The sequence below is a fragment of the Mesoplodon mirus genome (genome assembly GCF_964341445.2).
Source record: "Mesoplodon mirus genome assembly, chromosome: 3".
Taxonomy (NCBI): domain Eukaryota; kingdom Metazoa; phylum Chordata; class Mammalia; order Artiodactyla; family Ziphiidae; genus Mesoplodon; species Mesoplodon mirus.
Window position 1 is genome coordinate 8,102,292 of NC_138978.1, and position 12,550 is coordinate 8,114,841.

The 12,550-nt window shown below is 44.1% G+C and overlaps 1 protein-coding gene across 2 annotated transcripts in view; it reads left to right on the forward strand.

The window, feature by feature from the left end:
- PEX14 (peroxisomal biogenesis factor 14) overlaps positions 1-12,550 on the forward strand; it is a 138,910-nt gene that overhangs the window by 111,006 nt on the left and 15,354 nt on the right. For both annotated transcript variants that reach the window (XM_082616342.1, XM_082616341.1), the window contains one exon: positions 298-426. In XM_082616342.1, the coding sequence (XP_082472468.1) occupies positions 298-426 (129 nt within the window). The remainder of the gene's footprint in view (positions 1-297; positions 427-12,550) is intronic.

Here is a 12,550-nt window from a genome sequence, read left to right on the forward strand (position 1 = left end):
GTTTTCGGGGAAGAATGGAGAATTGCAGTGCGGAGAGACTTCAAAAGCAGCAATAAACTCAAGGATAAATTAAGGAAATTGAATGAGCCACATTTGGAAGCAGTGTTGAGGCTAATATTCTGTCGCTTAAGGTTAAATTGCAGCTGAGATAGGTTCCAGAGAATCCGAAATCGGGGAAGCAACTTACCAGGATGCTAGGCATCCTATGACTCTAAGGTCTTTTCTCAAATGATTTCGTTGCAGCCATGGACGGTGGCAAAAGGTACTCACCTGCAATTATGTCCTCTTCTTCCCCAGGGCTGACGGATGAAGAGATTGATTTGGCTTTCCAGCAGTCGGGCACGGCTGCCGATGAGCCTGCGTCCTTGGGCCCAGCCACACAGGTGGTTCCTGTCCAGCCCCCTCACCTCATTTCGCAGCCATATAGTAAGTCACCCGCTCAAACTCTGGCTTTAACCTTGACTGGGATTCAGGACTCTGGCCAAAGGGCAGCGCTTCACGTCTCCCAGAGTCAGCAAGCGTGGCAGGGGGGGTACTGGGAGTAGGAGATGGCTCTTGGGTTTTTCCAAAAGAGTGTGACACACCCAAATCCTCTTCCAGACGAACTTTTAAGTATGTGACAGAGGTTTAAGACACAAGGTACCAGAATAAATGGGATTATTGTATTGTTTCAAGTATTTTGGTCTCAAGCAGGAATCTGTAAAAGTATTTATTGGTTCACTTTCCGTTTTCTTATGTCAGTGCTCTTTGCATGTTACTGTTTCACTAATAAGAACATAAACATCTGATTTATGGGTGCATTCTTGTTTGGTCACTGAAATAACTTGTCTCCTAGTTTTATCTTTTAAAGTTAATATTAGTAGATTTAGGCTTCCTCGCCCCACCCTCCTTTTCTTCCTTCCTTCCTTCCTTGTCCTGGCTATACCATGTATATTTATGTAGTAGCGATCTGTTAGAGAATTTCACATTAAATGTGAAGGTCCTTTTTGAATTCAGCTTTTAATTATTACATGAGAACATGACCCATGAGAGGTTTTTGTTGTTTTTAAATGAAAGCTACTTTTAGCAATAAAGCTTCTTTAAGCTAGTAATAAATGTACACTTCCAAAATATAGGCAGAACTCCTTCTTTAAGTCACTTATGAAAAACCTAAAAAGGTTAAAATTGACTCCGAAGCAATGGAAAATTGCTCAGTTTTGTGTGTTTAACATAAGACTTCAGCCTTGGATCTGCTGTCTTTCAAAATGCCTTTTCTGTAATTGTCTTCATTTTAATGGTCTATCTCGGAAGTTTTCTTTTTTTCAAAACATGATTTTAAAGTGTCAGATATCAGATTTTAAAAGGCGCAATTTAAAATGCCAGACTTGTTTTGATCCCCACCACGTGGCCTGGAACTGCCTTCTGGCCCCCACTTTGCCGTCCTTCCCACAGCTAGGGAAGTGCAGTCTTCCGTATAGACAGCGCGGGGGGCCAGGCAGCAGGTTAGAATCTGCTTTGTGTGTCACAGGTCTCGTTTAGATATCACCTTTCTTTTGCTCTCTGGAAAAGGCTGAATGGGTGAGGCCAGGTAGCACGAACTCAAGTTGATCTCATCCGTGGTCATCTTGTCTAACAAACCACTGGTGTCGTGTGACCTCTGAGACCAGTGCTCAGTGATGAGCCTTGTACTGGGGCTGCTGAGTCAGTGGCAGCTATTTGTCAGCCTGGGACTCATTCTCGATCCTGGCTGACGTTCTTTTCGATCCATTGTGTTGCTTCGGATCACTAAACATAGTCTCTGTGTTTCTTTTAAACCAAAGGCTAAGTCTCCACACTTTTTCTTCAGGTGTGTCCCTGCGCCCAAGGTTTGATGGGATTTGTTGAGGACGGGCAGTGGCAGCTGGGGTGCAGAATTTTCTAAAATGCACATCTGTTCTATTCCAGCTGTTTCCTCCATGGCTTAATACCAAACAGGTCTCTCCGCTACTTGGAAACTTCTTGCTCAGAACAAATTGTTCTGTTGGTCACAGAGTTGGCCTAAAGCATCATGCGTTTGCCTACTTTCAGTGGGCACAAAGGGTTAAACTGCTAGTCTTTCTGAAGAGGCAAAAGAATGGGTCTGGGAGGGGCGATTCAGTCATTTAAATCACTCTCCTGCCCAGATCTCTCTGAGAAGAAGCATTACGCGTTTAGGTATTTAGGTAGGAGTATTTTTAAGAGTCTCCCAGCCCTAAAAATAAAATACATCTTCTTAGAGACAGACTCCTTCCTGCTTTGACGCTAGTATAAAAACAATGGTAATGGTAATTTTAAATACCTGGAGTTTTTTAGTTGTCACCCTCGAGCTTCATTCTTCTTGTACCGTTACCCCGCTCCTCTCGGCTTGGGGGTGACTCCACCGCTTCACTCCTGTACTTTTGCCAAGAGGTGTCAAAACTACTCCAAAAAAAAAAAAAAAGCTTGATTTTGATTAATATAGAGAAACAAGACTTTGCCTGACTGATAATAAAACTGATAAATGACATTTGAATTACTTGTAGCGGTAATTTATTACATAAAATATCTTTTATTTGACATGCGATTAGTTGCTGGAAGCATCACTCAATCTGACTAGTTTAAACATGCTCTAAAATGAACCCCAGTAAAAACCAGGGCTGTCTGCTGCTGGCGTTATGAAATATACTAATGCTGGAGTGAGGAAAAAATCTGACTTTAAGTATTTAAATGATTAATTGGGTTTATATATTTTTTTTACCTTTCTAACCCCCTTAATTACAAGCAAACTCAGGGGAGTTTCTGAACTAGGCATGCAATCTGCATGCTTATCACCGAGGCATTGTCTGCGTCCTGGGAGGGATTTATGGCCACCATTCATGTGTGTTCCTGCAGATTTTACACCTGGAGCTCGGGCAGCCCTTTCCTTCCCACTTCTTGGCTTTTTAAGGACATTCCATCTCTGAGCCCAAGCCTAGAAAATGGGATTTTCTGGGCTCAGCCCCAAATGCTCAAGTCTCCAGGAAGGGTGGCTTTTCCAAGACCACCCCTGGGAGGCCAGTGCTCGGGGATCGTCACCTCTGGACTTGCCCGCCCTCCTGCTTGGTGGCAGGTGTCCCACTCGGTGCCTCTTTCGATATCTCTGCTTTTTGGTGAATGTGGTTGACCTTGAGATGTTAGTGAATGCCAGCATCAGCAAAGAGAACATGGAGACCTAGCAGAAATGGCACCAGTTCATCACTGTTTATTAAGAACCTGCTATTTGCTCAGTACAGTATCATGAGAGATTCAAAACATGATCTTTAAGAATCTTACAGGCTCTCTGGGAGAGATAAGATAAACTCTTAAGAAAAAGATAATAATATAAGACATTGTGATTTAATGCCAAAATTAATTATACAGACAAGAAACTCCACAGGAATACAGAAAAGAGAAAAATTAATGTGGGCTCGAGAAGTCAGAGAAGGCTTTGTGAAAGTGGGAGGAGGTTGACACCAGGGGAAGCTTGGTGTCACCTGGTGTGAGAATAAACCAGAGTTGTCAGCGCTTAAAAGAAAGTCGGGTAGAGCTCAGGAAAAGTCAGGCCGGGATGCAAGAGGAAATTTGACATCTTCTGTTTCTCGTTTTGGTTTCTTTTTGTTCGACTTTGAAGCAGGAATCAGTGTGCGTGTCTATGTGCAGAGCCTAACGCAGTCCTGAACTAAAGTCCTTGTAAATGCTTGACTGATTCATTCATTCTAAGATGACTTTTCTTCTTTCCTTCCAGAGAGACAAGAAAGCAAGGTAGCTTTGAAATACAGGCAAGGCCAGTGTGCATTTTGTACGATAATAATTTTTCTTAGGCTTAAATATTCCCCCCCCCCACTGTCTTTGGTAAACAATTTAGGCTTTTTCAAAGACTGACCTACAGCTTCAGTTGCCTCTTCTTAAAATAGGATGTAAATGTCTGAGGTTGGTGAAAGGCTTTGACATTTCATTAGAAATCCTGAGAGAGTGTTGTGTGTTCTTTCTCAGTTTGTTTCTCTTCTGGCCCTGTTTAGTAACATAAACTTTCCCGTGATTGTCTTAGGTCCCTGAGGGAGCATTGATTACTGCATGCCTGCCGTGTGCCAGGCACTGTGCCGGACCCCTGGGATGGGACGATTAAGGCCTGGCTGGTCTCTCTCTCCAGCCCTGCTGTCCAGTAGGAAAGTCAGTTAAGGGAACACGGCAGTGCTATGAGGCCAGCCCAGGATGGTGGCACAGACAAGGTGAAGGGACACCTCAGGGAGCGGGAGATGCCTAACTGGACCTGGGGCATGATTGGTACAGTGACCAGACAGGATGGACCGGAGCATCCAAGCTAAGGCAAAGCCACATGGACGTGAAACCATGTGATGGTCAGAGCGGCTGCAACACGGGATAGGAATGTCGGAAGAGACGACCCGAGGGAGTTGGCCGCCAGGTCATCACCCTGACGGAAGACAGTCAAAATCACATGGCTTTTTTACTTTGAAATGCATTGTGTAATTATTTTTGAGGCTGTATTACCTATTTGACTGTATTATTCTTAGACTATGATTAAAATTATTTGTACCATCGGAGCAGATGCTGTGTGGGGAATTAGAGAAGACATGCTGGGTGTGTGCTGGCTGCGACAGGGGTCCAGATGCTCTGCCCTTAACTCCCTTTCAAATGCCTCCATTCCAACTGGGATGGAGGTTCCCCTTGCCTTGATCAGCCCCCTGCTCGCCACCACACTACACTGAAATATTTACTTACTTCCTGTTAAACTGTGAGTTTCTTGAGCTCAGAGGCTTTTTTTTAAATCTATGGCCCGAGGTTCTGACTTAGCAGGTTTTCCAGAAACACTTGTTGAATGAATAAATGATGGTGGACGTGTGCTTGAGAACTGCAAGGCTGCTGAGTAATACCATCAACTCTTGGGGTTGATGCCCAGGTAGCCAGTCAGTGAGGCCTCCTGTGTGCTCTGTGTGGAGCAGGCCGCGGAAGTCGGGGACAGGCCTTGCCTCAGGAAGCCCCGGTTTAATGTAGAGGGAAGCCCCATGCTTGGGGCGGGACAGCAAAAGCTAACCCATGCCATCTTGTATGGTGTGAATAGTGAGAGCTTTCAGGAGTTAAGAACAAAGAAACCCCCAGGGTGCTGATCTCAGGCCAGGCCTTCTGGATGAAGCAGGTCCATGGAGACACCTAGAAGCTGGGGGTGGGGAGGGTGTAAGTGACTCTGGAGGTGAGTGTGAACGGAGGTGGCGCTGTGAACAGCCTCTCTGTTCCCACCAAGACCTGAATGGGGAGGGGAAGAATCTCTCCCGTTTCTCTCTCTCTTTCTCTCTTCCATTTCTCTGTCGGTTTCGCACACAAATCTCACTTTTTGCTACATAAAAGTTACTGGTTTATATATGAAGGAAACATTTCTCTAATTCTGAGGCAGTGGTACTTTTCTTCTTTTGTCCATGTGACTGGTTTGGAATAGCAGCTCGTCAAAGGCCAGCGCCTGTCCGTTTTGTTTGCTTTGTAGAATGCCCAGTGTGGTGCCTTGTGGCTGCCGAATAAATGCCACGTGTGGATATTGCAGAGGGCAGGCGTTACAGTCTGGGTGGAGACGTCCTTACCTTAGGCTTCTTAGACCATTGGAAGAGCCTTTCTGTTGGTGGTGGCCAGGATCATGGCTGTGCTGACAGTACAGCCTGTGTTGGCTGTATAAGATGCTGCAACAAATAACAAAACAAAGGACTCTTTTTCTACGTGAACATAGGCAGTCCAGGCTGCCGCACTGGCCCTGTGGTCCTCAGGGACCCCTGCATCGCTCACACCTGGCTGGCATCCAGCTTGCGTTCCAGTGTGACTGCTCCAGCACCAGCTGTCCTCTCTGCTGTCCAACAAGCAAGAACAGGGAGAAGGAAGGAAAACGGCAAGTCACCTTCTAAGGACACCTCCTGGAAACCGCCCACATCCCTTCCCCTTTCTCCCCATTGGCTGGAACTCAACCATGCGGCCATACCTGTCTGCAAGAAGGCTGAGAAATGCAGTCCTTGTTCTGGTGGGCATGTTCCCAGCTTTTATATCCCATAGAAAGTTTGAGTTGGAATTAACACTAAATTCAGGTTAATGGTTACCTCTGAGTGAAGAGGAAGATGTGGCTAGTTTCCATGGTATTTGGAAAGTTTTAACCGGTAAAGTAGGTGGGTTTAGGATTGCATCTTATTGTCATCTTTCATAACTTATCTAAATGTTACATTCTTTTGTAACTATCAAATAATACAGGGTCCTTTAAAAAGTTGAATTAGAAATCTTACCTCTTGCTTCTTCCCTTGGTCTCAGCTGCTTAACTGAGCAGAGAGAGAACTTAGAACCCACCCTGCTGGGTATTGTTCTCAGTCACTGCTGACTTCTTTTAGCTCTCTGTCTTCTTTTAAAAAAAAAAAAAATCTGGGCTTCCCTGGTGGCACAGTGGTTGAGAGTCCGCCTGCCGATGCAGGGGACGCGAGTTCGTGCCCCGGTCCGGGAAGATCCCACATGCCGCGGAGCGGCTGGGCCCGTGAGCCATGGCCGCTGAGCCTGCGCGTCCGGAGCCTGTGCTCCGCAGCGGGAGAGGCCACAACAGTGAGAGGCCCGCGTACAGCAAAAAAAAAAAAAAAAAAAAAAAAAATCTGAACAGACTTTAAAAACAACAACAACAAAAAACAGCTTTATTGAGGTATATTTTACATAAAGTAATGCATCCATTTTAGTTGTACAATTTGAGTTTTAACAAGTGTACACTGCCCTGTAGCCATCATCATTGTAGAACATTTCTGGCACCCCAGAAGATTCCCCGTGACCTGTTCCCAATCAGTGCCAACCTGCCCTGACGCTGGGGCAACTCCTGGTCTGCTTTCTGTTGCTGCCCATTAGACTTATCTTTCCTAGGGTTTTGCATGAATAGTACAGTATGTCCCCTCTCATGCCTGGCTTCTTTCGCTCAGCATCATGTTTTTGAGCTCCATCCAAATTGTGCATATCAGAAGTTGCCTCCGTTTTTATCACAGAGCCGTATTCCTTGGTTAGGACGCGCTGTGGTTTGTTTATCCATTTACCAGTTGATGGGCTTCTGGCTTTGGGCTGTTCCCAGTATTGAGCTGTTACGAATAAAGCTCTTTTAAACATTTGTGTACAAGTCTGTGTCTGTTTTTATTTCTCTTGCGTAAATGTCTAGGAGTGGAATTGCTAGGTCAGAGGTTAAGTGTAAGTTTCACCTTATAAGAAACTGCCAACCTGTTTTTCAAAGTGGTTGTACCATTTTACATTCCCATCAGCAGTGTACGAGTTCTGGTTGCTGCATATCCTCACTAACGGTTGGTATTCTCAGTCTTTTTAATTTTAGCAGCTTTAATGTGTGTATAGTGGAGACTCAGTCGTTTGAGTTTACATTTCTGTGAAGACTAATAATGTTGAGCATCTTTTTATATGCTTATTGTCCATTTACATATCTTCTTTTGTGAAGTGTCTGTTCCAATCTTTGTCCTTTTTAAATTATCTTCTTATTATTGAGTTGGAAGAGTTCTTATATATTCTAGATTCAGGTTCTTTGTCAGGTGTATGCATGGTTAGTATGTCTTCCCAGTCTGTGGCTAACTTTTTCTTTTGCTTTACGTTGCCTTTTGAAAAACAAAAGATTTTAAAATTGATGACATCCATTTATCTTTTTTTTTTTTTTTAACAATTCATGGTTTTTGTGTCCTACATGTGAAGCCTTTGCTTACCCCAAAGTTGGAGAGACTTTCCCCTGTGTTTTCTTCTTGAAGTTTTATAGTGTTAGCTTTTATGTTGAGATCTGTGATTCACTGTCAGTTAACTTTTGTGTGTGGTGTAATGTGAAGGTCAAGGTTCATTTTTCCCTAATGGTTGTCCCCTGTGCCACCACCAGATGTTCAAAAGATTATCCTGTCCCCAGTGAGTTATGTGTCCCTTTATCAAAATGCAATTGTTTATATATACATGGGTCTGTTTCTAGCCTTATTTAAAAAAAATTTTTAAGCTATTGAAGTATATTTTACATACTATAAAACCCGCCCATTTCAAGTGTCCAATCAAATGATTTTTAATAACTTTACTGAACGATGCACTCATCTATCAGTTTTAGAGGCCTTTCATTCTCCAAATAAGATCCTTTGTGCTCATTTACTGTTAATCTTACCTCCAGCTCCAGGCAACCACTAAGCTACTTTCCACCACTGTAAATTTACCTTTGCTGGGCATTTCAGGTAAATGGAATCATACAGTATGTGATCCCTTGTACCTTCCTTCTTTCACTTAGCATGTTTTTGAGGTTCTCCATGTTGTATCATGTAGCAATACTTCCTTCCTTTTTATTGTTGACTAGTATCCCATTGTATGGATGGGCCACATTTTGTCTGTCAGTTCACCAGTTGGTGAACATTTAAGTTGTTTCCAGTTTTGGCCACAGGACTCATGCTGCTGAGCGTGTGGGCAAGTGCGTGGACGTACGTTCTCATTCCTCCTGGGTAGCCATCTAGGAGTGCGATTGCTTGCTCATATAGCAGTTCTATATTTCTGGCTTCTTAATTTTTTTCTTATCAGCTTTTTTTAAAATTTATTTTATTTTTGGGTCTTCGTTGCTGCACGCAGTTTTTCTCTAGTTGCAGCAAGCGGGGGCTACTCTTCGTTGCAGTGCATGGGCTTCTCATTGCAGTGGCTTCTCTTGTTGCGGAGCACAGGCTCTAGGTGCGTGGGCTTCAGTAGTTGTGGCACATGGGCTCAGTAGTTGTGGCTCGCAGGCTCTAGAACACAGGCTCAGTAGCTGTGGTGCACGGGCTTAGTTGCTCCGCGGCATGTGGGATCTTCCCGGACCAGGGCTCGAACCTGTGACCCCTGCATTGGTAGGAGGATTCTTAACCACTGCACCACCAGGGAAGCCCTCTAATCAGCTTTTTTGAAGTATAATTTATATACAATAAGATTAATCCATTTTAAGTGTACACTTTGATGAGTTGTACATACTGTAACTCAACTCGTGTAACCAGTACTATAGTTTCATGTACTATAACGAAAGACTAAAATTTCATGTGAATGGGATCGTACAGCACATAGTCTTTGGTATCTTAACGTAATGCTTTTGAGATTGATCCAGGTAGAAAATATTTTAGACTTTGTGAACTACATGTTTCTGTCACATATACCCCCCCACCCCCCATCCTTTAAAAATATGAAAACCATTCTGAGCTCACAGCTGAAAAAAAAGCAGGATGAGGTGGGACTTGGCCAACTGGGCAGAGTTTGCTAACTCCCGTGACTCCGATGTACGGTTATTTCACAGTTTGTTTATCCATTGACCATTGGTGGCTGTTTGGGTTGTTTCCAGTTTGGGGCTATTATGAATAATGCTTCTATGACATTCATGTACAAGAAGTCTTTGTATGCACAGATATTTCCTTTCTTTTAGGTAAATACTTGAGAGTGGAATGCCTTAGTCACATGTTAGGTGTATGTTTAACTTTGTAAGATATTGTAAACCTATTTTCCAAAATGGTTGTGGCATTTCATTTTTTTAAACTTTTTTTCTATATTATTCTTTTTAAAAAATTTATTTTTATTTTTATTTTTTGGCTGTGCCACGAGGCATGTGGGATCCCAGTTCCCCAACCAGGGATCGAACCCTCGCCCCCTGCAGTGGAAGCGCGGAGTCTTAACCAGTGGACCACCAGAGAAGTCTCCTGGTTGTGCCATTCTACATTCCCATCAGCAATGTGTGAGAATTTCAGTAGCTCCACATCCTTGTCAACATTTGATATTCTCAGTTTTTAAGTCTAACCAGTCTAATGTGTAGGTAATAGAATCTCATTGTACTTTTAATTTGTGTTTCTCTAATGACTAGTGATGTCAAGCATATTTTCATGTGTTTATTGGCCATTCATGTACTTTTGTGAAGTGTCACTTTTAAAAATCACCTTGTTTGTCTTTTTATTATTGAGCTGTAAAAGGTCTTTGTATATTCTGGTTACAGGTCCTTTATCAGATATATGTTTTGTAGATGTTTTCTCCCAGCCTATGGAGATATTTTCTTGACAGTGCCTTTTGAAAAGCAAAAGCTTAAAATTTTGGTGATGTCCATTTTGTCATTTTTTTTCCTTTTATGGTTCATACTTTTTTTGGTTTGTTTATGTTTTGTTTTTTAAAGATTTTTTGACGTGGACCATTTTTTTTAGGTCTTTATTGAATTTGTTACAATATTGCTTCTGTTTTATGTTTTTCAATTTTCTGGCCCCGAAGCATGTGGGAGCTTGGCTCCCAACCAGGGATCGAATCCGCACCCCCTGCATTGGAAGGCGAAGTCTTAGCCACTGGACTGCCAGAGAAGTCCCTGGTTCATGCTTTTTGTATCTTAGGATGTGTTTGCCTACCCCAAGGTTGCAAAGATTTTCTTCTGTGTTTTCTGTTTTCTTACAGTTTTTTCTTTTTTGTTGAGGTGTATGATCTATTTTGAGTTAAGTTTTATGTATGGTGTAAGGAAAGGGTCAAGGTTCATTTTTTACCCCCCTACAGATATCCAGTTGTCCCAGCACAATTGTTGTGAAGATTATCCGTTTCTCATAGAACTGCCTTGGCTTCTTTGTCAACACTCAGTTGACCACACAAGCCTGGGTCCATTTCCGGACTCTTCTGCATTCTTACAGTTTCATTAGAGCTCATATGTTTTAGTCTGTGAGTGAGGATGTGGATATGCCTCTCCGTGTCCTTCCTGCCTCACGATGACACTGCTGAAAGCATTGCAGCCCATGAGACGTGGAAAAGGTCGTCTGTCCCAGGACGTTCATGGGGTTTCAAATGTGACTTCTGTTGGGCTGCTGTGGTGCCTTTGCCTTCCAGGCTGCCCAGGTGCTTCTGTTCAGAGCAGAGCTGCTCTGTTACTAGCTGCTGTGCTCTGGGCCGGTTTGTCTTTCTGGCCGCCGCCAGCCATCCACAGCTCGGCCTGTGGTACCTTTCAGCTGGTCACCAGTCTCCCTGTGCATTTAGCCTGGCAGTCCTTTCCTGTAACAAGCACTGACCTGGCGGACTGGCTTTATTCCAGTACCTCACTGTGGATGAGCCTGTCTTATCATTCAGTTTTCAGCGTGCCTTGCGAACAAAGCTGATGGGACGATTTGAGAAGCTACTGCTTTGTGGAGTCACGGCTCCAGCCTTGAAGAGCCTGGAGGGGACCGCAGCTAGGCTTGCCCAGTGCCTGCCACTGCCCTGCCCTGTGCTCAGGCTGCCGGCCTCCCCAAGGACTTGATAGCGTCTCCCTGTTGTCAGCCAGTACATCACTGGATCCAGATCGTCTCAGCAGGATGATTTCATGACAGCTTTCAGCTCTCTTTTGTTGATGATTCTTTACTGGATTGTGGGATTTCCTTGGTGTCCGAGAGTCCCTGAGTCGGTGGTTTCATGCCGTGTTGTGTGCGCGATTCCCACTCCACATGTGTGTCCTTATTTGGTGATGTCTGTTCTCGCCTGCTAGGTGAGAGTCTCTTGGTAGGTTGAGATACAAATAAAGGAACTGAGTAATGTTGGTTTAGTTGGTGTTCAGTGAAGGGTTAGGGAGCCCTAGGGTTCAGCTTTCCTGCCCCTGAGGCGGCTGCCATACACCGTGGATTCACCGGAAGCCCTAGCCTTTTGGGCAGGCAGGGCCTGTGGGCACTGTCAGAGCTCAGGCTAGTTGATGGAGTCCTTGGGAGGGTAAGGAAGGCGTTGAGCTCCAAGGAACCTGACGCTCTTCCCCCTACAGTAGTCTGACCTCTGACCTCGTTGCAGCCTCAGACACGAAGGCAGTCCCAGAAATGCGCAGCTGTGCAGGATGAGAAATGCTGCCGCAGTCGACTGCCTGTTCATCCTCAGGAGAGGCCAGCCATGAGGTGCCGGTAAAGTGCTGGGCCTTTCGACGAGTTGGCGAGTCAAGCCCGTTGGGCGAGTGCTGGAGACAATTGGAATCTGAATGACAGTAAAAAATATCATTGTCCCTGGGTTCTTCATCTTTTGTTTTTTATTTTTTGGGGATTTCAGTAAATTTTTATTTAAGTGGCCAGAAGTATAGAGAGTGGTACTTCAGTAGAGTTCTACCATTTCAAGGTCCTTTGATGATAAATGTGTAACAGTGGAAAGTGTGCTAGTTTGGGATTCAGAAGACCCAGGTTCTAATTTGGCACGGACTACCTGTTAACCTTACAGGCATGTACATAATATCTCAGAGTCTTTGTTCCCCATCTGTCCCTTGAGAGATTTGGGCTAGAAAATCTTTAAGACTCTTGATATATCTGATGAAACTTGAGTTGTCTTTCTTTTCTTGTTTATTTACCTTGTTGTTCCTAAGCCTGTGGGAAACTGTAGGCAGGCACCCAAGGCAACGCATTCTGTATGTCCCAATTTCAAGGCACCCTTTTTTACTTAAGCCCCTCTCTGTGTATTCTAAGTCATTTCCCTCTGCCCGTACACCTCCCGAACTTCACTCTGGCTCTTCCTTTTCTCTTGTTGTCCTCAGAATGTCAAACTTATTGAGTCTTTTCACTTGTATTATTGCTGGTGTCTCTGGGAAACTCGCTGA